General features: G+C 32.7%; 1 protein-coding gene across 1 annotated transcript; it reads right to left on the bottom strand.

Moving 5' to 3' along the window:
• Positions 1-7: 7 nt before the first annotated feature.
• Positions 8-26,453, bottom strand: LOC134265038 (leucine-rich glioma-inactivated protein 1-like). The gene is made up of 5 exons (XM_062747285.1): positions 26,371-26,453; positions 6,599-6,670; positions 6,381-6,452; positions 652-889; positions 8-13 (listed from the first exon to the last, which is right to left on the bottom strand). The coding sequence occupies exons 1-5, from the start codon at positions 26,451-26,453 to the stop codon at positions 8-10; spliced, it is 471 nt and encodes a 156-aa protein (XP_062603269.1).
• Positions 26,454-26,746: the final 293 nt, after the last annotated feature.

The raw sequence follows: 26,746 nt of genomic DNA on the forward strand, positions 1-26,746 counted from the left end.
CTTTAACCTACATCTGAAATTAAAGGCAAAATAAACATTTGAGATTTACAGCAGGAACATTCATTGTTAATTGTAATTCGCACAGTGGATAGAGCCTTGAATGTGAAAGATAAACGTTGGTCTTTGGTCTTAATCCTTTTGTTTCCGTACCGGTCAAATTGACCAGTGCGCGTATAAACAGGAGAAAATAAGATCTCCATATCTATTTTATGAAAGCAGAAAGGTATTTAAACTATAAATCATCTTTTTGGAAATTTTCTCTACCGGTAGAGAAAGGGTTAAGATATGCTGGAATTTTTCATTTAGTTAAAAAAAAAAATTTCTTCTCTGAAATAATTACATATACATTTCAATGATTTGAAACAAACAGATAGGTTTATCATACATACTTACAATGATTAGATAATATTTCTATTAACGTTGAACTTTTCATCAGATTTTGCATGTAAATGTTCGATAGATATGCTTGAATAGACTAACATTTTTCATGGTTAGGGGTTGTTAAGAATCTATATGGAATCATTTAAATCAAAATGTTCAAAATTGAAATAATATATTCAAAAAGTGAAGCAAAACCTAATGGGTACTGGTTTCACAAGCTTTGACTGATTATTTTAAGCAATGTAGATGCATGTGTTGCTTTGAATTTACCATATCATTCTTCATGAAAACAGATTTTAACCGTAAGAGATAAAAGATAAAATCAATCATACTTGATTTTTCACAGGACAGATCTGTTGGAGAAATATCTTTCAACCTCATCCCTTTTTGTTTAATTGGCGTGGCACAGTTTGGAGTGTCTATGGAATTATTCAGTTGAAATTCTTTGATAAATTGTACAAAGCCTTCCAGTAAACAGTCACAGTGAAATGGATTTAGACGCACATCCCTATAATAAAATAAATGCGATTAAAAAAAAAAATGTTTTCTATAGAACATAATGAAAACACTTCTTATTGAAAGTTCTGCCTCGTATTTATTATTAAAAATCAAATAAATTCTCACAATGAAGGTATACATGCGACTTTTCGTTATTCATATGTTCAACGGGCAACATAAATCGCAGCAAGCATTGCATGCAATGTAATAAAATATATCTTAATGAAATAGTAGATGTTCATGTAATTTTGTGACATGTAAAATCTTTTTTTTTAAATACAAAGATTGATTAATTGATTGTATATTGTTAAACGTCCCTCTCGAGAATTTATCACTCATATGGAGACGTCACCGTATGCCGGTGAAGGGCTTCAAATTTTTACCTTTACTCGGCATCCAGGGCCATTGAGAAGTGAGGGATCTTTATCGTGCCAACTCCTGCCCCTGACACGGGGCTTCGGTTTTTAAGGTCTCATCCGAAGGACCCGCAACTTTCACTTCAAAGTGCCGAGCGCATGGCGAAGGGACAGTTGCTACCCATTTTATCGACTGGGTCAGTCGCGGCCGAGATACGAACTCACGACCTCCCGATCACGGAGCGAGCGCTCTACCGACTGAGCTACCGTGAACGGTAAAAATACAAAGATAAAGTATATATTAAAAGACTTTTGCTACATGTATCAACCTACGATTAATACATTAAGTGAATATTTAATGCTGTTTATCCTTAAATCGGTAATAGACCCTTTTCCTATGACATATTTTGGCCTAGTAGTTATTCCCTTTTAGCCGCCATATTGTAGGGCAACATTCCCATATCCCTTCATTATTTAACCAAGTTCAATTTCTTACACTTGTTACTGATGTAAAGATAACTATTTTTCGTATGAATATACGTTTGTTAAAGCCTCTAATCATAATTTTAAGGTAGTCCGATCCTCAGGTTTATAAAATTAGCAGTTAAGTAATCAAACATACTCATAAAAGTATCTCTGAATCCACAAGGTTATGTAAATTTATCCACAATATTTCTTTTTAGTCAAAGATTAAAGATCATGTTAGATAGGGAAAATTGTCAAATCTTCAATATTTTTGCAGAAAAAGCGAATTGGAATATCAGCAATGAATTTTCTAATTGCAAATTGATCAACAAATATATTTTAAGTTAAGTAACGATAGGTATCCAGGCATTCAGAGAAATTGTCATGATTTTTATACTTATTTGGTATTTTTGTCGTCTATTTCCGCCATGTATTCTGTGAAGCATTGTGTAAAAATCTCTCTCTATCTTTGCCAGACATCACAAATTACTTTTTATTTCATATCATGCTAATAAGCATTGGTATCTAAGGCTGTATTCAAGAACATCTTATTTCTATAAAACTGTATGATTTTTTTCTTCTTTATAGGGTACAAATATCAACTTTTATAAGACCTTTTCTAGGACTTCCAAAAACCTCGAATCAAGATGAATAAAATGAAATTTTTTATGCTTCATTTTGATGCAATTCAAATAAAATATTAATTTTTTATTTATCCTTCCTGGCTGAGGAGATATCCTTAAGATTGTAAATATTTTCCCCCATATATTTCTTGCATGCAGATTTAAAATTGGTTGCACAAAGAAGTAAATTCACTGCTTTGCCGTACAAGATGGCGGCTAAGGGTAATAACTCCTAGGCAAAATATGTCAAAGGAAAATGATCTATATGCGTTGACTTTTGAAGGCAAACAAGTTGATGAAACAAGAATATCTGCAATCTCATTTAAAGCCTTCATTTCTTAAGTTCTGTGGTCTATACAATGACCTTTTGAGCAAATACAATCTATCATTAAATGAAATGATGACTGACGTTTTTCATACTAATTGTAACGCTATTATTTACACACTGCTGATATTCTTACTTCAGCAACGTGTTTGTCAATCATTAACTTAGTTGTTCATACGTAGAGCATGATCTCGCGAATCGAATCAACTGAGAGATATTAACCTCGTATACAGGCGGCGAAGGTCAATTGCTGCATAAGTAAGGGAAGTTGACGATAGAAAAGTTACAAGTCACAACGTGTTTTATTAAGCTTGATTGTTATTTTACGATAAACAATCAAATTTCTAAATATGAGACATACGAGGGCTGTTCGGAAATTATTGAGACAATTACATCTACTCCATAACGGACGGAGATAATTTCATGAAAATTCATTTACATTTTATAAAGAACGAATAAAACACTTATCCAAAATTTCTAATTCCTATGATAATTAGATAAGTTTCGGTGAAATAATAAACATGCATGTGTCTATCGACCCGGGGCAGCATCGTTACGTCATTTAACGTCACGTCAGTCGGATATGTTTTCGCATTTAAAAGGATCGGAAAGCGTTTAATACTCTTCCTTCTTTTTTATTACATATATGTATACACCATTACAAAAATCAAACAGTCTCTTTTCTTAAATTATTCTTTAAAAATGTATGCCGTTGCTACCCCAGTGAACAATTTTCATGTTTGGGAAATGATGACTTAGAATCATGCAGTGCCGAATTATGAAATGCGGGTTTACAAAAAAATGTAATACCGTAACGATTTTTTATACCGTACGTAATAATTCATGGTCATCGCGAGTTTTTATAGTTACTCTGGTTAAATTAATTGTAAAAAATAATGTATACCAGTGAAATAACAAACTATAACACATTATTTTTTCTCGTTGTTATTGTTTTAACAGCTGGTTGGTCAGTCTGGAAAAGAGTTCTACATAGTGCTACAAAAATGTTTTAGTCTCTCGCTGCCCAGCCTTGACGTCAAAATCCATTTTGTCGTTGTTAGCAGATTTCTCTAACCGCGCTTAATTGTTTTTACGATCTCCGTATTTCTGATCAAAATTCTTCAAAGTTGCACGACATGAATTTGAAATAAAGCTGAAAATTTATATACTTAAACTGAATTATTTTCGCTCTTTTTATGCATCCACGAAGAGTTAGAACGTTGATGTTGCATATTTTCAATATCTGATTTCGTGACTGCTCCGGGTACCCCTACTATTGACGCATTTATATACCATTGTAGAGAAAATATTTAATATTTGTAAAATATTTCTTGATTTTATTAATTCTTATTGTATGTCAAACGCATATGCAAATTTTCACCGAAAAACGATAATAAGAAAGCAAAATGTACACAATGTCTCAATAATTTTCGATCAGCCCTCGTATGTGTCAGACTCTCTGGTATCATTTAGGTCAAGCTCACCGGGATATGTCTTATCGACATAAAAATGGAAATGAGCATTCATTTCTTAAGGTATTGGTGGTGTTTTAGCCATGACCTTGCATATGACTAAATTAAGCATAGTTATAATGAACAACACTTTCGGCAATATTTCCCTTAGTTTCAGGCAATTTTGTCCATACATATTTCTTATGTGCTCACTTATGTATCTGTACCATCTCGCCAGTGTTGCATCCTTAGTGGACAAAGGGTAGAGAAAAAAAATTTTCTATTTAGCCAGAGAACAGTTTAATGTTTCATGTATTCAACTGTAACAATAAGCCATATAGATTGTAGACATTCAATTGTTTTAGTTCAAATTCATCAGATATGATATATGAATACATATAATCGTGAGAACTTGTCTACTTTAAGTGACAATTTTAGCAATTATTGTTATAAAACTGTTTATTATATTCTGCCAAAGAAAAATGGGGTAGGGATGATCAATAAGAAAGCATTGTAAATTTTGTGTATTTGTAATAATATAAACACAAAAAAGAATTATTCTATCAGAGTGATGTACCTCCTAAAATGTTAGCCATTATTTTTGTTAATGGTATAGGGTAGGTTGTAATGAATGAACTATTTTGTCAAACCAAATTATAGTAAGGTGTTTTCTGTTTAATATCATATCAATTCTTTCCTTTGATTAGTTATAATCCGTTTCTTTGGTGTACGTTTTATGGCTTCCTAGGCCGTCTTGACGACGCGCCATTTTTGTTTACAAAGATAGATGTTCTTAGAACTGCCGATGTCAAACACCTCGGCATTTTAACCGAAAGTGGTCTATTACAACATCAATATATCCTAATGTCGAGTTGAAGGCCACAGTAAGTGTTTTATTTTTTCACATACTGTATAAGATTTTGGACACTTAGATATTGCCAATCAGAAACTCAAGCGTCTTTTTATTATCAGCTTCGATCAAAATACTTTTTAGCAAAATAATTTTGAAAATGACCAATGCCAAGGTATGTAAATTTACGAGTTCAATTTTGTTTTTGGAAAAGCAAATGTCAATTTTTATCAAAAAGCCTGGACTTTAATTTATCGTGTACATTGGTTGTATACATGTATAAAGTTGAAATCGCAAGTTTATCATCTTCGCTAGCCAAAAGTTTCTAATCTGATACGCGAAGATGCAATTAAGTTTACATGCTGTTGAGTTTGGTAGAATTTTGTGATTTTAAATTTCCAAAAGTTCCTCGGAAGTTTTAAGCATCAACATCTGATTTTCACCCTTTTGAATAAAATGTATATTGACTTTGTTGCATAGCACTCCTGAACTTTCTTCTTCACAACTGTTTTTACTTAAGTGGGCTGTATAAATAGAGGGGCTTCGTAGAAAGTTAACTGGAACCCGCCATGTATCTTTGTTAGATTTTTGTGAAGTTCAATATAAATATAGTACATGTAATTCAAATTAATTCAGGTTGTTGGGAAAATCAAAATTATTCAAGACTGTCATTTGATTTTAAAGAATTTCCTCCTTAGAAATGAATCTACTAGGTAAAGTTGGATTACCACGAGTGGATGTTAATCCTAGCTTCTTTAAAATAAAATTCAATGAACCTTACAAAGACAACGTTGTTACCAGTGATTTGTCAGCAGGGAGTAGTTCTAAATTACTGATCACAGAAGCATAGTTGGTTTTCATTTTGCCCCATAATCGCTTACTGCAAGACTTTGACATACATCTGATACATTAAATCAATTCTGTCAACATGTTAATGTCTATTAATTCATATTTGGTCCAACGTCTGGCGAATCTAGTCTCCATATGTGTGAAAAATTCTCGAGAAGGGCGTTAAACAACGTGCAATCAATCAATCAACAGAATCTAGTATATTTACGAACTTTTGAAGCCAGTTAAATAAAGATCGGGGTTCCCTAGATGTAGGCCCTTTAAAAAATAATGATTCAAGGCCCTCGTCATATACTATATTTCAGTAATAACTGGTACCAGTCCGGTAGGACTGTAGTTTTAGAGTGAAGAAGAATATGGACAGGAAGAAGGATTGTGTTTCAGATATTCGATATCTAACCTCTGTAAAGTTTTCTTGTAATTAAAAAGTTAATAAGCAATAGTCGATGTATATGTTTTTGGAAATTTACATGGTGTAGTCTTCATCTTCAAACATGGTGGAATACAAGACTGGATCCTTGAATGTATTTATTGTCATAATTTTTAAAATGTAAATATGTAAATATGCAAACAAAGACTTACAAAGAACGCAGGTTTGGTAATCCAGAGAAAGTTTTTTGGTCAATAAAAGCAAGATTGTTTTCCGCCAAAGTACTGAAATTTTGGAATATATAGTTATGCATGTACAATTGAGCAGAAAATTTTCTTTTTCTTTTTATGCATCTGCATAATAATTTTTTTATTACCTTAAAATGAATTTCAGTCTTTATTTGTGTCAATCAAACATAAGTTTTACTTACATGTACTCTAACTTGGTAAATCCCATAAATGCTCGATTGTCAATTAAGGATATTTTATTTCCCATCAAATAACTGCGTGAGAGAAGGAGAAAATCAACAGTTTAAATCAAAAATTTACTTTTAAAAACTAAGTCTCCAATGTTTTCCACCAATTTTTATCAATCTTTTAAATATTTTGCACAAAAGTTGGCAAGTGCCGATTTTTTAAAAAGTGCACCGATCTCGCCAGTTAACAGAATTTTTCTTTATTCATAAGGAAATGTTCATATACAGCACATGTACAAATACTGGAGGAGCTACAGATTTGAAACTCGCGTGTTTGAGAAAAAACTGCATGGATTGAACGACCAGAGAGAAATATAACTATATAATTGAGATTCCACTGGCAGAAAAAAATATGTATTGAGTTAAAAATTTTGGTAACGATGTGATCCGAATATATATATTTTCAAGTAACTCATTTGCACAAAGTTAATCTGAATTTCAAAAGTCATACAGTTTTCAAATCTCTATCAGCTATTCTGAGCTGCCGAATTTATCTTGCCTACCAAAACGACAGATCATAAATGGACGAAGTTTTTGACGGTCTCAATTTCAGGCCTAATATTGATTAGTTATATGTTATTTTATGTCCCATTCGCGAATGATTATTAATTTATAAAGAGACGTCATCGGACTTTAAATGTCGACCTTTGCTAGGCGCTCAGAGACAAGCAGCAATGAAGGGTCTTTTCGTGTCAACGTCTACCATGTCACGGTGCCTAAGTGGTTTTTATGTTTCATCGGCATTCACTTCAGGGTGCCAAGCGCATGGCGTTGCTACCAGTTTTTTTTTTTACTTAGATCATTTGCGGGCAAGATTCGAACTCACGACCTTCCGAACACGGCGCGAGCGCTATACGGACTAAACAACCAAGACAGATCAGGCCTAGGAAGGCTTAATCCACAACGGTATCAAAAATCTTTTGCTGTGGAAATAGTAAAATGTTGTGTTAGAGGCTCACGATTAGTAGAACTTTGATATGATATTTCGAAAAAAAAAACACATGGAGAAATAAATCTAGAAACGGTGCACATTTAATGTACATGACAATTTTGTTTCAATGACTGACACTGTCGATCTCCAGGTATAGTTTATACTCAGCAGCTACTATTAGACTGAAAGTGTTTTAAAGAATTGATAGACGGCATTTTGCAAAGGCTGTTGCAAAATACTATCCCGGCAAATAATGAACCAGTGCCTAGACATGAGTCAACAGTTTAAATTAAGAACAACAATTTGACAGGTTTGACAGGTCGACAGGTTGACAGGTAGACAGGTTATATCATAAGATACATGAACAATGAATGCCTATAAGTCTAAATTTTATTCTCATAGTTAGATGTATATACATCTCCATTTGACACAGAAACCAAATTACCTCAACAATGTGTATTATGCTGACTCATTTTACTGTAAATGAGCTAAATATACGAACTGTCTTATTGTCAACTCAAAATACATCTGAATAATGTTGTCAACCTGTCAACCAGATATAAAAGCACATTCATTAACAAATTTACTTTCAAACTTCACAGTATTATTGATGTCAACCTGTCTACCTGTCGACCTGTCAACTTGTCGACCTGTCGACCTGTCTACCTGTCGACCTGTCGACCTGTTAAGCAGACATATTAGGATTTTTAAGAACAAATGATATTTTATGACTTTGAAATACATATTTACACTAATGTCAATCTTAGTAGCATTTATAATAATGTCAACCCGTCTGCCTGTCGACCAGACATAGTAGCATGCTTATGAACAAATGTTCATTTATGACTACTAAGTGCATATTAAATTCATTGATACTTTAATAAAATCATATGTAAGATACACATCTTGTTTCGTACTTTATGATCCATTTTATATAATAATTGGTTGACAATATAGAATGAATTGCAAACTAATAAACCAATAATGGCCCCAAATATTCATTAATATTTACATTTGATTCATATGCAAAATATCCTAATTTATTTTATTTTGTGCATTTATGAATATAAATGAATATGCAAAAGATATATATTCTTACGAGAAAAAAAAAATTTGAACTATTTTCGTCTTATATTGTAGTTGAGCCCTAAGCACTGTATAGTGTTTCCTTGTAAATTCAAAACAAGTTAGGAAGCAAAAATCGATGTATGTTTTTAGAAAAAAACATAGCGTAGTCTTCAACCTGAAATAGGGTGGAATACATATATATTATTATAACAGTAACTTGATCCGAAGGGTCGTATCACGACGAGTTGACAGGCGCGGATCATCAGATCTACCGAGACGCGCAGCGTCGAGTTTGATCTGATGATCCGCGCCCCTGTCAGCGAGACGTGATACGGCTCTTCGGATCAAGTTATTGTTATAATGATAAATTTATTAGATACCCCTCATTACTATCAAAATATAGCAAAATAAAACTTTAGAAATCAATTGTATAACATTTATCCATAAAAGAAGGCAAAATAAAAAGGGACTTTTTAATGCGCAAGAAAAATAACGTCATATTTCTGTGTACTACGTCATCAGTTTCAGAGAGTAGTGACATGGATTCATAAAACCACAGTGTGGTGATCCGGAAAGTCGGATCGCGACATCACGTGATAGCGTAAAATCAACAGTAAAATTGATTGATACACATTAGGTATATAGTAAAAAACTAGAATCTTGAATGCTTTTATTGTTATAGTTTAAAAAACGTAAATATTATGTAAATATTGAAAACAATAAAACAAATACTTACAGGTAACGCAGGTTTCGTAATCCAGAGAAAGTGTTTTGGTCAACATAAGTAAGATTGTTGTTCATCAAATTACTGAAATTTTGGAGTTTATAGTTATGTGTTTTTACATAGTTGTATGCATGCATAACTAAGCAGGTCAATACAATTCTTTTCCTTTTTATGCATCTGCATTATAAAGTCTTTATTATCTTAAATTGACGTTTTTTATTTGTGTCAATCAAACATAAGTTTTACTTACATGTACTCTAACTTGGTTAATCCAATAAATGCTTTTGCTTATGATATCCAGTCTGTACATGTTATGTCATTTTTCTATTCAGTTAGGGACTTAATAACTGTTTCAACGCATATTTATTTAGGTATTCTTTCCAACCTTATTTATATAAAGTAGAATGACAACCCTTCATGTACTTGTCTCGTTAGGGAGATTTATGCTGTTCAGAAATTTGATTATTTGAAATCTTTGAATTTGAACGGAAGCTTTACATGTAGATGTATTAGCGTCTGCAGTACCAATTATGCAAACCATTGATCTTCATGAGGGAACCACACAACATTACTTGAAGTTAAATGTATATACATACACTATTTGGCCTATTTGATGAAAATCTGTGATAAATTGGTAACTTATGTTGAAAATCATAATCTTGGGATTTTTTAAAAATAATATTCGAGTCAACAAAAGTAAGAAATCATTTCATGCAGCTCGAACAAAGTTAACTGGATAATTTTGAAGATTACTAGTTACTTTTTGCAAAAACTAAATCTTGTAACAGTTGTAAAGAAGAGTGTTTCATTACACAGTGAATATAGATCTGTTCAACAATAAGCAACTGCAATGAAAATTGAGAGTTGAGAGGAGTATACTACAGCTTAAAACATTGCTGTGACATCATGCCCTTGATCTTGTAGTCTAAAAATTTACCTGTAGCTGTCCGATAATAAAATTACCAGTCTGATGATATATTATCGGACGGCAATTATTACAAACTCGGACGATATTTGAAAAACAAAACCAAGAGTGAAATAAACGTAAAATATGTCCAGACCCCACCCCACCCCCCACCCACCCCCCAAAAAAGGGTTAGGAAAAAACTCAGGGAAAGCATATGCAAGAAAATTAAGTTGCTACAAAATAGCAAATCCATCAAAAAATCTACTTTAATCCTTCCTCAAAATTAATAGGTCCCACCATTTTTAAGTGTTTTTGATACAGCACTTTGAATAAGCGAATTTAAATCCATTTCTGAGGTAAAATATGAAAATCTGTTAATTTTATAAGGATTGTTTCCAGAAGGCTGCACTTTTAAAACCCGAGAATTTCCATTATTTAAACTAACACTCCAGGATAAAAATCCGCATTTTTACTTTCCATGGTACAGGTAATAATTTTACCCAAAATTATATTTGTATCAATGTCAATTTATGCATATAATAAATAAAAATGTTTGAAAATAAAAAGAAAATCCTTCACCACTGGACCCCTGTCCTGCTTAGCAAACGACTGCCATTATATGAATGAAATGAAACGAGTTCATTCACTGTTTTGACTGTCTAATTTCTTTTGTCTACTTATAAGACGGGTAGAAAACAACGGATGCCTGAACTCCCATTTTGTTATTATCGAACTCCTCCAGGTAACTTTTGGACATTTGAATGGCAATGTTTTAAGTAAGATATATGCCTCATACTATTCTATATGTAAAATTATCAGACAGTTTTCGGCCCTGACGGGCCTCAAACAGTCTGATAATTTTACATACATGTATAGAACAGTATTCAGCATATATCAATTACTTACAACTGCAAAAAAAGAAGAGGAGAGTGTTAATCGCACAGAGAGTACAGAAATGTTCAATACAGAAGTCAAATGCAAAGAAAATAGGGCCTCGAGAGTATTCAACAGTAGTTAATCCACTGTAAAGAAAATATAGAAGTATTCAGTAGTGGTCTGCAAAAAGTAATAGAACCTCGGGTTCAATACTACTATTCAACAGTAGTCAACTGCAAAGAAAATATAAAAGTACTATAGTAATTAATTGTGGTTAACAGCACAGAAAGTAGAGGAGTATTTACAGAAAATAAATAAGTATTCAACAGTAACCAACTGTAAAGAAAATAGAGGAGTATTCAACAGTGGTCAACTGTAATCAATTTATTGTTAAAAGTCTTTTTCGTACTTGAGTTCTAAGAAAATTATCAAAGTGGGCAGCAGTCATATGCATTGTATATAGCAGACCCAGAGACATTTAAAGATTTTAAAAGCCTTTAACAGTATGTACAGCTTTACTTTTTATTTTGCGAGTAGATAAGATCTTTATTATGAATGGGGAGAGAAGTCAATGAAGTGATATATAACTTTTTAATATACATAAATCATGATACGCATTGTATTGCAATTCTATTTTTTTTTTCAAATACATGAATGTAAGCATGTTTTATGTAGCTACTTTTTAATTGATGATTTTAAGGTCACCTGAGTAACTCAGGTGACCTATTGCTATCCGTTTTCGTCCGTCGTCGTCCGTCGTGCGTCGTGCGTCGTGTGTCGTGTGTTAACATTTGAACATTTTCAGCTTCTTCTCTGAAACCACTGAACCAATTTCAACCAAATCGGTATACAGCATCTATGGGTGGAGGGGAACAAAAATTGTGAATTTCATGGTCCCCGCCCCCCTGGGGCCTGAGGGGTGGGGCCAAAACCACTAAAATTAATGAAATCTTTAAATATCTTCTTCTTTACTCCTGGACATCAAGCAGGCAAACTATTGGCATGAATGTAATGAGCATTGAGTCCTCTACCACAATTGTGAAATTCATGGCCCCAGGGTCAGGGGTTCTAGTGCTAGGGTGGGGCTCTATAGATTATAAAGTGAAAATGCATTATTTCTTTGAAAATCTTCTTCTCTGCTCCTGGGTATTAAATACACTAACGAAGCACATAGTTATGATGAGCAAGAGTGCCTCTTCCAGATTTGTGAATTTCATGGCCCCAGGGTCAGGGGTTCTGGTGTTAGGGCGGGGCTCTATAGAGTATATAGTGAAAATGCATTATTTCTTTGAAAATCTTCTTCTCTGCTCCTGGGTATTAAATACACTAACTAAGCACATAGTTATGATGAGCAAGAGTGCCTCTTCCAAAATTATGAATTTTATGGCCCCAGGGTCAGGGGTTCTGGTGTTAGGGCGGGGCTCTATAGATTATATAGTGAAAATGCATTATTTCTTTGAAAATCTTCTTCTCTGCTCCTGGGTATTAAATACACTAACTAAGCACATAGTTATGATGAGCAAGAGTGCCTCTTCCAAAATTGTGAATTTTATGGCCCCATTTATTCTTTGTAAATATTTTTCTTTGCTTCTGGGTTTTAAGCCAATGATCCAAGTATATATTAATTTATCATATGTACTAGGAACACGTGCTTTTGTTTATTATGTGCTAATAATAGCGACAGTAGCTATTGGACAGTATTTAAAGGTCGATACCTGTAGAACGGGTGAACAGGTATTCACTTTAATCACGATTTTAACTCATTCGAAGGCTTTGCTTTGCGACATTCAGACCCACCCACGCACCCTCTTACTTACATCAACCTTTTACTAGTATTTTGTTTAATAAAGAAAGTAATTGTTTTCATTACAAGAAAATTAAAATTTTTTGTACACAACATATTAATTGTCAAAGATGGGAAACAATTTGCTTAGTCGCTCTAGATAATTTTATGTAAAATTTGATATAAATGTAAGATTGTTGTTTAATGGTACATATTAGCTACATATAGTCGAAATGTGTTTTACAGATAGTTCTAACTTACATTCATTTTGCATAGGTTTTACTTAAACTAGTCGATTAATTGTACATTATAATATATGATACGTACGTAAGTTTGTGAGAATGAGTCCGCCATTCATTTTGTTTACCTCGCAACTGCTGCGGACTTACAGGTTTCCATAGTTTTTTCAACATAAATCGATGTTGTTTTTTATCTATGGTTTTTCCTGGGCGGCGAGGGAAGCATAATTGTGTTCATACATGCATCATATTACGTTTTTAATCAGTGAAGTGAGGACATATAAATGCATTGTGTTAAAATGCATTTTGTACTGTTATGTGTGATTAATTATATTTTTGATATATTTTAGAAGGAAGGTAGAGAATCGGTACCATTGAAGACTTGTTTTTGTAAATGTATACGTCTAATAGATACTGGCAAGCAAGCGCTTCCATTTCCTATGTAGACAAGTGTTCTTGTTTTGATTGTAAATAATTTATGTTCGTTTGAGTGAAACGAATTAGAACATAAATATATTTATATGAAGAAAGGTACATCTAGCAAAGTGGTTTTTAATGCCCCCAGGGTCAAGGGGGGGGGGGGGGGGTTACATAGCCTGAAAATAAATTAATGCTTTGAAATCTACTCTTTGGTATTAATCAACCATTTTATGTTAAAATTTGCAAAATTTTGAAATATATGGCCCTGGGTCAGTGGCTCCTTTGGGGTGAGGTGCACAACTGGTTATAAAGTGGAAGTGCATTTTCTCTTTGTTACTCTGATATTCTTCTGGGTATTAAGTAAATAGAGTAAGCGTGCTAAGTTAATAATTATGATAAGCAATGGTGCCTCTTTCAAAATTGTAAATTGTGAACTTCATGGCCTCCGGTTTAAACACGAACCAAATTTAATTGTTTGAAAGTTGTTGCACAATACTCAGGTGACCTATAAGGCCCGTGGGCCTCTTGTTATATTTTTATTTCCTAATACTTACAGCCGCTGGAGATAAGTCAGATTTGAAAAGCTTTCTTTCTCTATCCTGGATATGCCATTCCCGGTCAAAGTTCTGAATGATTTGATAGGAAGAAAAAATGAACATTGTACATTGATAAAAACAATGTATACATGCAACAATGATTGGAATTACAATACGTGAACATCATTCATGTCAAATCTTATCAAAACCTTAGCTGGCGAAAACTGTACATGTTATAAACTTGCTTAGGAGAAAATGTCAGTTAACAATTATGGTATTGTTCAAATACATGTATATGAAGTTATAGTAAGTCAATTTCAGTTTTCTCATTTTACTATTAAAGCTGTAAAATATTTGTGATTCCCATGTGTTTTCTATGCTTTTTCTCCTGTATCAAAATAATAGAAAATACTATGTACATTAGACAAATCAATGCTGACAATTTCTGTAAAATGCACACATTCGATACTGTTACCGTTTTCATGTTGATAGAAATGAAGACAGAACATAAGGTATAACATATTAATATGAAAACATAAAAAATATTCAGATAGAAAACGAAAATGCCACTGTACAAGACGTATATCACAGTATACGTACAGCATGCACAAAACAAAAAAAAAGGTATTTCACCGAAGGTCTTAATGGTAAATTTAAATTTGATCAATCCTTATTCATAGCCTGATAAATGTGTTAAAATGATTCTTTAATACTTATTATTATTATTATTTTTATTTTTATTTTTATTTATTTATTTATTTTTTTTTTTGCATTTTTTGACTTATTTACATTTTATATTTGCCTGATTATGACCTTTTTGAGTATCGACCCTTCATGACGTACCCGAGATATTACGTCGAACGTCTATGACTTGAAGAACCTTTATTTATACAGTTATAGATACATATATGCATTGCGTTCAATGGTGTTATATAAAAGAAAACATTAGTAAATGTTAATTTCTTATAATAATATATCTAATACTTACAAATGACATGTATTTGCTGGATATTTGTTTGGAATTGTAGTAAGTCCCCTATTAAAACAGGATACCCATATTCCCTGACATGATTTCAATGACAAACATCTACACGGATCAGGGCAGTTTTCAATTTCAATGCTGTAAATAGTTGCTAGGAAACCCATCATCAAACAACAAATCTTTCTCATATTTCCTTCGAGAGAAGAACAAAATCTGTGGAAGGTTACAACATAGCATCAACGTCTTGCACTTCTGAAATGACTCGAAATAATCTAATTTGAAATACTAAATTCTCTCAGCCAAACTTCCTGCTTTTAAGGAAGCTCTAAACACTAATATCACATTCATATGGCATGATTTGCATACCTCAGCATATTTTACACAAAAGTAAATATACTCACATTTATGTCGTATGAACTGATTTACTTATATGCAAATTCTGCACAGTTGAGTAAATTTACACCTGGTCAGGACTAGGTGCAAATTAACTTTTGCATACACTTTGTAGCAAATTATTAGTCAATGTGTGTAAATTTTGTCCTATGAACACGCGGCAAATTTACTTATGTTTTTTGTTTTGTTTATTGTATAAATCTCCATTTTAAGTGTTGTTTCAGTTTTGTATGCATTGGCGCGTAAAATATCAGTTGGTAAACATGGTATCTAGAAGGCAAAAAACTCTAAACAAGGAGCCATTAATTATCTCCTCCAAAATAAATTTTCTAATTCGCAAAAATGAGGGCATCTTGCACCCTTTCTGGCAAATCTATGCTTATGTCTCTAAAGATATAGCTGTAGTCGCAAACAAATGTCCTGTAGGATTAATAAGTAATATCCTACACGTTGTCTCCTTTAGAATGCTCCGGAACTAAGTTTTCAACAGTTTGCCTTGTTTTAGAAATTGTTCATTCCTGGAGCATGTTCTTGCTTATCGAATCAACTGAGAGACATAAACCTATATGATAGGAACATACATTCCATCAGTCGCTTTTTTTCTCATCCTTTTCATTCTCCTTGAAAATATATAATTACATGACTGACGTTTTCATACTAATTGTTAGTCAATTGAATACATGTACACTAAAATGATGACGGATTTTTCCGTTATTTTCCGATCATGACGAGGACCACACGGCGGATGTGACGGGTCAGCAGGGGATGCTTACTCCTCCATGGCACCTGGTCCCACCTCTGATGTTTTGGAGGTCAGTGTTTGCTCTGCTCCTTTTTTGTATAGTTATATGGACTTTGATATTGAATACTGTTCGTTAAGCCACAAAATAATTGTAATCTTAGTGTAGAAGATTTTTTTGAACATTTCAGAAATCTAGGTGTCTGTAAAGATGTTTCATATATTGATTTTTGGAGTAAAAAATATGATATGAATGCTGTATTTGATGAGCTAGATGTTAATATAACTTTTAAAGAGGTTGTAGATATTATAAACTGTTTAAAAAGCAGAACATTGCCAGGAAAAGATTATTTGATATATGAATATTTTAAATATATGTGTGAAGACTTAAGTCCACTTTTAACAAGAATTTTCAATGTTATAGTTGATACAGGTAATATTCCCCTCACATGGTGACCCAGATGTAACAGATAACTATAGGGGCATTACCCTCATGAGTTGTATGTTAAAAATATGTACAACTATACTTCATAATAGATTGATGAAATGGTCCGAAACAACTTTATTTTAACGGATGCACAGTTTGCATTGCAAAGTATAATTGATAAACATCTTTCGAACGGGAAAAAACTCTACTGTTGTTTTGTGGACTTCCGTAAGGCATTTGATAGTATAAATAGAAATTATCATTTTAAAAAGCTCATAATATTAGGGATCAAGGGGAAAATGTTTAACAGTATATGATCTTTGTATAAGAATGCTAGGAGTTGTGTGAAATACAAAAAAAAATTTAGTGACTTTTTCTAAGTAGAACAAGGAGTCCTTCAGGGGGAAGCACTGTCTCCACTACTTTTTTCTTTATATTCAAATAATTTTGAGAATGCTTTTATCATGTCCAGTTGTCAAGATATTAGTCTCCAAGAAGTGTCATTGTTTTTAATGTTGTATGCAGATGACATGGTACTGTTTTCCGATTCAGCTGAGGTATTACAAAAAATGCTTGATGTGCTTTACTCATATTGTAATGATTGGAAATTATCTGTAAATGTAAGGAAAACTAAAATAGTAGTATTTAGAAAATCCGGTCGATTGAATCAAAATATTAAATGGTTTTATAATGATGAGGAAGTTGAAGCTGTTAATCGGTTTACTTATCTTGGTCACACTCTGACATACACAAGTAATTTTCATAAAGCTCAGTTAAAATTGGCTATTCAGGGGAGGAAATGTATGTTTAAACTTTTGAAGTCTATGAAAAATGTGCATTTTACTTATGTTACTCGTCTGTCTTTGTTTGATACTTATGTTAGTAGTATTTTGAATTATGCAAGTGAAATATGGGGATTCCATAAAGGTGATGCTATAGAGAAAATACATTTAGAATATCTCAAAATTATGTTGAAAGTGAGAAAAAAAATACTTCGTCATTGATGATTTATAATGAACTTGGTCGCTTACCTCCATTTATTCAAAGAAAAGTTCGTATTATAAAGTTTTGGCTAAAACTATTAGAGTCAGAAAACTGTATATTGAAAAGTATTTACCATGATATGCTTGAAAGAATTGAGACAAGTTATTGTAGAAAATAAAATTGGTTACTTAATGTAAAATACTTATTATTTTCAGTAGGACTTGAAAACGTTTGGTATATTATCAAAATATTACAAATAAAAGTATATTTTTAAAAATTTTTAAACAAAGATTAACTGACTGATTTCAACAAGAATGTGATGCTTTTTTTCTTCATCTTGAAAGTGTTTTGTGTAAAGATATTTAACAAATAAACTGTGCATGCAATCCTATTTAATGAAACGAATTCCATCCAATTATATTCAATTGATTACAAAATATAGATTAAGCGCACATTTATTAATGATTGAGAAGGGAAGATTCCTAGAGAGAATAGATTTTGTTCTTGTTGTCAGGTGGAGGTTGAAGATGAGTATCATTTTATTTTAAAATGTCCACTTTATCGTGAGTACAGAAAATTGTATATTAAAAAGTATTATTGGTATAGACCTAGCATTGTATAAACTATTATAATTATTATCAACTGAAAATGTGAGTGAACTATGTAATATAGGGAAATTCCTCCAAAAGTAGAAGCACTTAGAGATTTACATCTGTAAAGTGAGTATTTTTTCTATGTTTGGTTGGAAATATATTCTATACAATCAGTATTAACGAAATATATGTAAAGATTTCATTTATGTATATTCATCCTGTGCTTTATATCCTGCATTTTGTAATTATGTTATCTGATAAGTCATATGACTTAAGGAATTAATAAACTTACAACGTTTAATCGCGAATAAACGCGTCATATGGCAAAACTTTCGCCTTCTTTATGTTTATATATGTACTCCACTAACTTGGTTCTCTCAAATTAAACCAAGGTCTTTTTTAGTTGCTCTGACATTTTACAATTAATATAAAATACATACATGTAACATGCAGTGAAAATATATGCATTAAACCAAGGTCAATGACCTTGTGACCTTGACTGTGACCTATATGCTAAAAATAGCTTTTTTCGAACTTAGTTGCCGCCGGGCACATAGTATTTCACAAACACATCTTGTTCAGATTTAAAACTGCTAGATTTACAATTAATTAGTCTTTTAATACCTTTAACGTACAAGTCATGTATATCGCTCCCATAATAAAATGGATATCCTTTCGTTCCAGAGTTGCGAAGCAAAGAAATGATCTTTATGCCCTGAGTTCGAATCCTACTGCTTTTTTCCGGAATAGTCCTTTAAATGTCCCATTGGCAAGAAAAAAAGGTCCCATTGGCAAGAAATAAATATCCCATGGCTATTGGCAAGAAGTACTGTAGATTCCTAAATATACATATGGAATTAATTATTGCGTTATTTCGCTAGACGCGACACATGCGAAATAAAATTACTCGCTTTATTTTTATGGTGTTGAATTCTATATAAAAAAATCTCTTGATCAACCGTCCATTTGCAAATTGTTCTCGCGATTTGCCGCTGAAGAGCACATTTGCGATAATAAATACTAGCGAAAAATAAGGAATCTGCAGCACCGTTATGCAGCCTTACATTGGCAGAGTTAACACGGACCATAAAAAGAACTAGTGCTAATTGTAACGGGGACCGTTACAGATGTTCCCCAAACTCTCCCCAACTCTCTTTTTGTGCCATATTACCTGTGAGCTTCATTAAATAAGACAAACTCTATGTATTTGAGACTTTAACAACATTTACCCGGAAGTGTACGAAGTTCATTCAAATTTTAGCATTGCACGCATGCGAATGCCTGTGCGTAATGACCGTATCATTTTGTCTACACAATCCATATATATTAATATACTAAAAATTAAAGTATTTTATCCAAAAGTAATAAAAAATACGCTCATTCAAGTGTATTTTTTATTTTGTTCATTTTACGTGCACGCACGTGCATACATGAGCACGTTGACCATACCTTCTTGTAGAAGCCCATTACATCTATCTATGTTCTAAATCCCACCCCATATGGTTGAAAACCAAGGGCGTTATACCTGTTAAATGTTTCAGCCAATCAGATTGCAGCGCATGTACACGCACGTGTATGCATGTGCATGGTGACCATGCCTTTCTTGTAGTAGTCCATTATATCTATCTATGTTCCAAATCCAATCCTGTTTGGTTGAAAACCAAGGGAGTTATAGCTGTTTAAAGTTTCAGCCAATCAGATTGCAGCGCACGTACACGCACGTGTATCCATGTGCATGGTGACCATACCTTCTTGTAGTAGTTCATTATATCTATCTATGTTTCAAATCCCATCCTCTTTGGTTGAAAAGCAAATGAGTTATAGCTTTTTAAATTTTAAGCCAATCAGATTGCAGCGCACGTGCATGCACGTGTTTTCATAATAATTGCTATATATCGTATTGTAGGATATCCTAATGCATGGCTATGTTCAAAATTTCAAAGCATTTCGTCAAAAAACAAAAAAGATATTGAGATTTGTGTTTCAGCCAATCAGAGTGCAGCGCACGTGCATGCGCGTGAGATCTTGCTATTTTGACCATGTCATATTGTCTATGCTACTAATATATCCTTATATTATGAGTTCTAAAGCATTTCATCAAAAATTCAAAAAGTTACATCTATATCAATTAAATCGGTCATTTATCATGTTGCACGTGCGTGCTCTTGCAAGCACGTGCGCGCAAAATGACCTTCGTTCCGCAAATCTACATTACATGTCTACTGACCCTATAAACATTTCACCTTAGTCTGATGTGTAGATTACAAGATCACTCGCGGACAAAATTTTCCCAGGAAGAAAAATAATAAGAATAATAATAATAAGAAACAGAGTAAAAACAATATGTTCCCCAACTTCGTTTGGGGAACATAATTAAAGGAGAGGTCAATTGTCATAGAGAAGTTCCGAAATGCATAAACTTTCTCGATAAAGCCTATAGAAAAACAGCCATTCAGAATTATATGTAATGTAAATATATTTATCGTTATCATAATGCACACCTTATAGTTCGCATGTTTCCTGGATAATTTTCCAGAATTTTAGTTATTTAATAAGATTTTATAGTAACAGAACACAAAGGTTCCCTGGTAAAAAAAAATGATGAAAAGCACTCAAACAGACCAGGGTTGCGTTCGTGCTCAACACATAATGTATATTGTAGCTAGTATAAAACAAGGGGAAATTAAAGTAACATTTCTTATAGAGAAAAAAGAATTTAACAACAAAAAACAAACAAACAAAAACAAACAAGCAAACATAAAAAACATGTCCACGCATATTTATGATATGATATTCCTGTCTTTTGAACTGTAATAACTACATTGTAGGAGAGATATTTAATTTATTTTTATATTAAAGTAAAATTAACGCAAATAATAGGAATTCTCTCTTTTCAATTAATTAGAGTTTTTGACCACTAAAATGTTAAATGTTTTATTCTAAAAATGGCGAGTATCATGGCCTGGCTAGACGTTTCCTAACTAAAAATGTATTTGTAATTATCTTATTAATATACGAGTATGAAACAGTTTCAAAAATACAAATAAGTGTATTCCAACTATTTTTAGTATTCCACTCAAATAAAAGTGTGCGTTGAGTTATTTATATCAAAATTCAGCATCATGCGAAGCATATGTAATATTCGTAAAAAGTAGATAAGTACTATTTTTCACATGTGCTAAATTGTTCAAAATCACCGTAGAAAGGTTTTCTCTAACGAAACAAATTAAGGTAGGATTCTTCTCTGGTTTCTGACTAGATGAAACACTCAAAGTATATTTGCTTATATGTCTTATATATTGAGGTGTAAGGAATTTAAAATCATATTTTTCTTTCCTCATCACAATTGTAAACCTTTAAAAAGAAATGGTAAACTGCGTTTGAAAACTAGCAGGGACTATATTTTTGGCAGAATGGTGGCGTATGAAAATATCTTCTTTAATTTTCTGCCTCTCAAAATTATAATAGAACAATGAATTTAGTCAAAATTTTTACACAATCGAAGTCTTGGAGAAATTTTCAAATGTAAGTTAGATTAATAATGAGGGACTAAACTTTCAAAATATATCAAATAAATATGATTTTTCAAACAAACTAGAACTTTATTAGCTTTAAACGCTTCCTATCAAAGTGCAGATTTGAGCCAAAAATCCATAAAAAGTATTTTTTCTCTCTTAAAAAACGATCAAAACTTTTTGTTTTTGTTTTTGTATCATTTTGTACATTTATAAGACTACTTAATTATATGTGAAAATAAGAAAAAGTTATATATAGAAAGCATATGAAAATAACTAATATATCCTAAAAAATTAAGAAAAACAGAGAAAATTCGGATTAGCCAATATCCAGTTAAGTTAGATTATTTGTGTAAATTTGGTAATATCATGCTATAGACCCGATATAGTAATATGTTTTTATGCAAAAAGAACAATCATTAAACTTTTGAAATAGAAGTAGGTATCACATGATTGGCAACAGTTATTTTTTATTCTTAATGTCAAGGAAAAAGATAATGACCTTGACCTGACCTTGCCTCTAATATAAAACGGTCAAATTTAATTTCACTGATACTATCACTTACTGGTATTGTCTTCTTGATTCTGTGAAAATTTCATTAATCTTTAAATATTAGAAATATGAGAAGAATCCTACCTTAATTGCGTTGTTAATTTAATTTTGATTGTACAATTCTGATTTTATGCTTGTCTATAAATAATTTAAATAAATCTATAAATAATTGATTTAAAATGAAAGAGAAAGTGAGCAAGCTCACATACCCCACACTCCCCCAAAAGTCGAAGTGCTGAAATTCCCAGCAAAAATATAAAGGAATCAAAAATTTTCTGGTAATATGCACATCTACACATTGTGTCCTAAATATCTGCAAAGTTTGACGAAATTGTGTGAAGCGGTTTATGAGGAGTTGTGCTGACAAAATGTTCATCTCTATATTCAAAATATAGCCAAAAATCTAAGTTGAAAACTGTGGGAATTCCCGGAGATATAAAGGAATCGGAATTTCCTGGTAATATGCACATCTACATGCACATTGTGTCCTAAATATCTGCAAAGTTTGACGATATTGTGTGCAGCGGTTTGAGAGGAGTTGCGCTGACAAACTGTCCATCTCCATATTCAAGATACATGTATGGCCAAAAATCTAAGTTTTAAAGTGCGGAAATTCCCGGAAAAAATAAAAGAATCGTGGCAATATGCACATCTACAAACTGTGTCCGAAATATCTGCAAAGTTTGGCGAAATTCTTTGCAGCGGTTTAATATGAGGAGTTGCGCTGAAAAAAAAAAAACAGGACTGACGGACTGACACTCTGACACTCTGACTGACTAACTGAATGACGGACGGGTCAAAAACATAATACCTCACGCAACTTGTTGTTAAACATGAATTGAGATTCCGCGGAATTATGACCCCGTGGAAAAAAGTACGTTTACAGTATCATGGACACGCTGCAACATTATTTGAAGAGTAATATGTTATTATGTAACTGAATTGAGTGTTTAATAAATAACATTTCCAAATGAATAAATGTTCTGTTTTCTGTTTTTCAAGATCAATTGATATCCTTTCGCCCATTGAAAACAGGTGTAAAGTCTGTAAACTAAATCAATAGGAATGTCATCGTCGCAAACCACGGCCAAAATGTACGATCCTCGATCTCCCATTCTCCAAATATTTTTTGTATACTGCTGATTTCAATTGTTGATTTCCACTGCGATGGACACAAAACTTGTGATTGACTGAATATGATGTCACGATAGAGAGGCGTAAATATTCAAGATTACGACACTTTTTGTGATCAAGCAGCCACGGGAAGGAGAGAGCTATATGCAGACTCCGGACCGTGGCTTGAGTCGACGTAGTAATGTTGGATCCTTATTAATATATTGTCTTTCCTGATATTTTACATATGTCACATGGCTTCGAGGGTGACATACCAGAATATTTGCCCCGAAGTGACAGGAAAGCCCTGGAGTGTTATGTCACCCGATGCCGAAGGGTTTGTAGCGAAACTTATTACATTTGTGATATAATAAGGAAAACTTCTTCAAAAATATATTTGTTTATCAAATAAAATATACATAATCATGTTGTATATTTTATTTGATAAAATAAAGTGTATCAGAAAAGACAATATATCGTCGATCCCGTCGATGATATCAATTTGTTATCGATTTATGTGCTTAATACTTGATCGGGACTGTTCTATGTTTGACAACATTGTATTTGTTATCGATATCATCGACATCGAAGACATTGTTTCGATATTAAATCATTTTTCTCTCCTGTGGTTGTATATTTCTATGCCTGCATATGTACTTTTCGATTATTAAGTTTGCCATGTTGTTGATATTGAAGAGATCGTATCGATATTGAATCATGATAGTTTCAAACCCCCTGACAATAACAAACCCTAACCCGGCTCAACCTGTATTTACTGTATTTACATGTGTAAATTGTCAAAATCGAATAAACATCAACATTGCTTTTAGTCTAATATAATAATCTGAAAATACATTTTACAGATCAGGATCAATATCGATTCAATATCGACTTTATTACATAGCACTCAGTCATGTATATATCATCCAGTAAATATGTACTTCCAATTTAATAGATGTAATTCTTCTTTGGATTAATATCGAAACGATGTTTTTATCGATATTGACGATATCGTTATCAAATTGGCTCTCCGCTAAGAAAATAATACAGACAGGGTGTCCAATTTTAACCATTTTCGTCGTTTGAATTTTCTTGAATGAAACATATAAAGATAACGAAAAGTATTCAAGCTAAAAATCCACCAAACAAAACAAACATTAGAGCAGAGCAAACACGGACCTTTAAAAACACCCGGGGTTGCATCGGGTGCCATGGAGGAGTGAGCATCCCCTGCAGACCAGTCACACCCGCCGTGTGCTCCTTATCATGATTGGGAAATAACAGAAAAAAATCCGTCAACGATTCAATGTGTAAATGATGGCCTAACAATTAGTATGAAAAATGTCAGTTTTTTGCTGACAAGGTCATTGTATCGACTAAAGAGTTTACAAAATGATGACTTCTATTAACTTATTTTTCAATAACTTACCTTGTTTAAAAATGAATCATACATGTATGTAAAGCATGCTCTTGTGTATCAAATCGATATAACCACTGTCTGCAGGTGATGAACGTATAATATATCATTCATCACGTTTAACAAATAAAGCTTTGCTTCTACATGTTCTAGATTTCCAATAACGTCTTTTTCTAGTAAAATACCAAAATATGAAACACCTGTATCAGACTCTGTGGTATCTTTTATTTCAGGCTGGTGGGGTTATATCGCATCAACATAAGAATGGAAATTACCATTGTAAATTGACAATATACGACGTCGATATATCTACGATATGTCTAGTTGTAGACCACAGCAAGTGTTTTCTTTTTACGTATATGCTTTTGGACAAATTCTATTTTATATGAAGACAAAAACAGGTCTGTTAATAACTTGTTGAATGTTTTTTAAAGTAACAACGTTCTCATAGCAAAAGTCAACTGACTCTTATGCATGTAATAAATAATTTTCCTTATAAATCAAATGTGAAATTGTCAGGAAATAATTCAAGTTACTAAGATTAATATTTGTAATGATACAAAAACATTGTGAATTGTATCTAAAATAGAATCAAGGTCATCTGTACTCCTGTAAAACCTCTGTTATTGATTCACTATCTATTTCGCACATGGGAGGAGCAAAACTTTTTCCAATCCATATTTGGACACTTAAAATGGGAAACATTTGATAATACTCAACAACGCACTTGTTGCTGCTGGCACCATTTTGGATTATTTTTATAGAAAGATAATCACAATCTCTAACAGCAGCTGCGCATAAAGCTTATCACACTAAAACAAAGGCTGTTAGAGCAAAACAAAAAAAATCATCGTATTTGATAGCTTAGCATTAGGGATTGAACAGAGAATGATTTAGGGTGTCAATGTGCAAGAGTCCTAATTTAAAATCATTCTTGAAAAAAAAAATCAGTAAGTAATGTGCGCTGCCTGTGTCTAAATAGTTACTTAGTACAAACAAAAATTTGATGCATGGATTGATACATAATTTCGATTGATTTTGATTATGACATTAGTGATAAATCCCTAAAATATAAAGCAATTATCGTAGTAAGTTGGCGCTTAGATATGTGACTTAATGGAGTCGTTTTCTACATAATTCAATACTAACTTTTGCACGTGGATTTATGACAAAATTTTACAAAACTCTCCCACTACTAGTATACATGTAGGTGACAAACATTATTCAAATTACCAGTTTAGATTTAAATATATGAGAAATTTGCTCATTTCTGTAAAAAAAAAAGTCTGTTTCTGTTATTTATCCTTAAGAAATAAAATTTTCAGTGGCGCTAAATGAAAGCAGTATACAGCAACAGTGTTATTCTTCAACTTGAATAATTTGAAAACTTGAGAATGAAGTTTTTATATGCAACTTGACCATGACTAAGAATAATATATCCGTGAACAGAGCATAAAACACGGAAAAGTCATAGGTGATGTCTGGTGCTCTGAAGAGTAAGCAGCCCCTATGGATATCCTAAGTCACCATCCAGCATCACACGCCAGACCCTGACTTGGAACCCACAGGGCAAAAGAAAAAGAGGACGTCCTAGAAACTCCTGGAGGCATGACTCGGAGTCGGAGTTAAAGACGCAGGATATGACCTGGCAGGATGCAGCTAGAGCAGGCTCAGAATCGTGTTCGTTGGAGGACTGTTGTTGATGGCCTATGTTCCTCACGGAACGACAGGCCTAAGTAAGTAATTGATATCCTGCGCCATCTGTGCCAATCAAACGAACAGAATGTTCCATAATTAGATTAAATATAAAACAAAAGCCTAACAATTACAATGTAGTATCCAAAAAAAATAAATAAAAATACAGCAGCCAAAATACAACCCATGGATAAGTTATGGCGCTAGG

This window comes from Saccostrea cucullata, unplaced genomic scaffold, assembly GCF_032062105.1.
Source record: "Saccostrea cucullata isolate Sc308-1 unplaced genomic scaffold, CSIRO_AGI_Scuc_v1 ctg1403, whole genome shotgun sequence".
NCBI classification, from domain to species: Eukaryota; Metazoa; Mollusca; class Bivalvia; order Ostreida; family Ostreidae; genus Saccostrea; species Saccostrea cuccullata.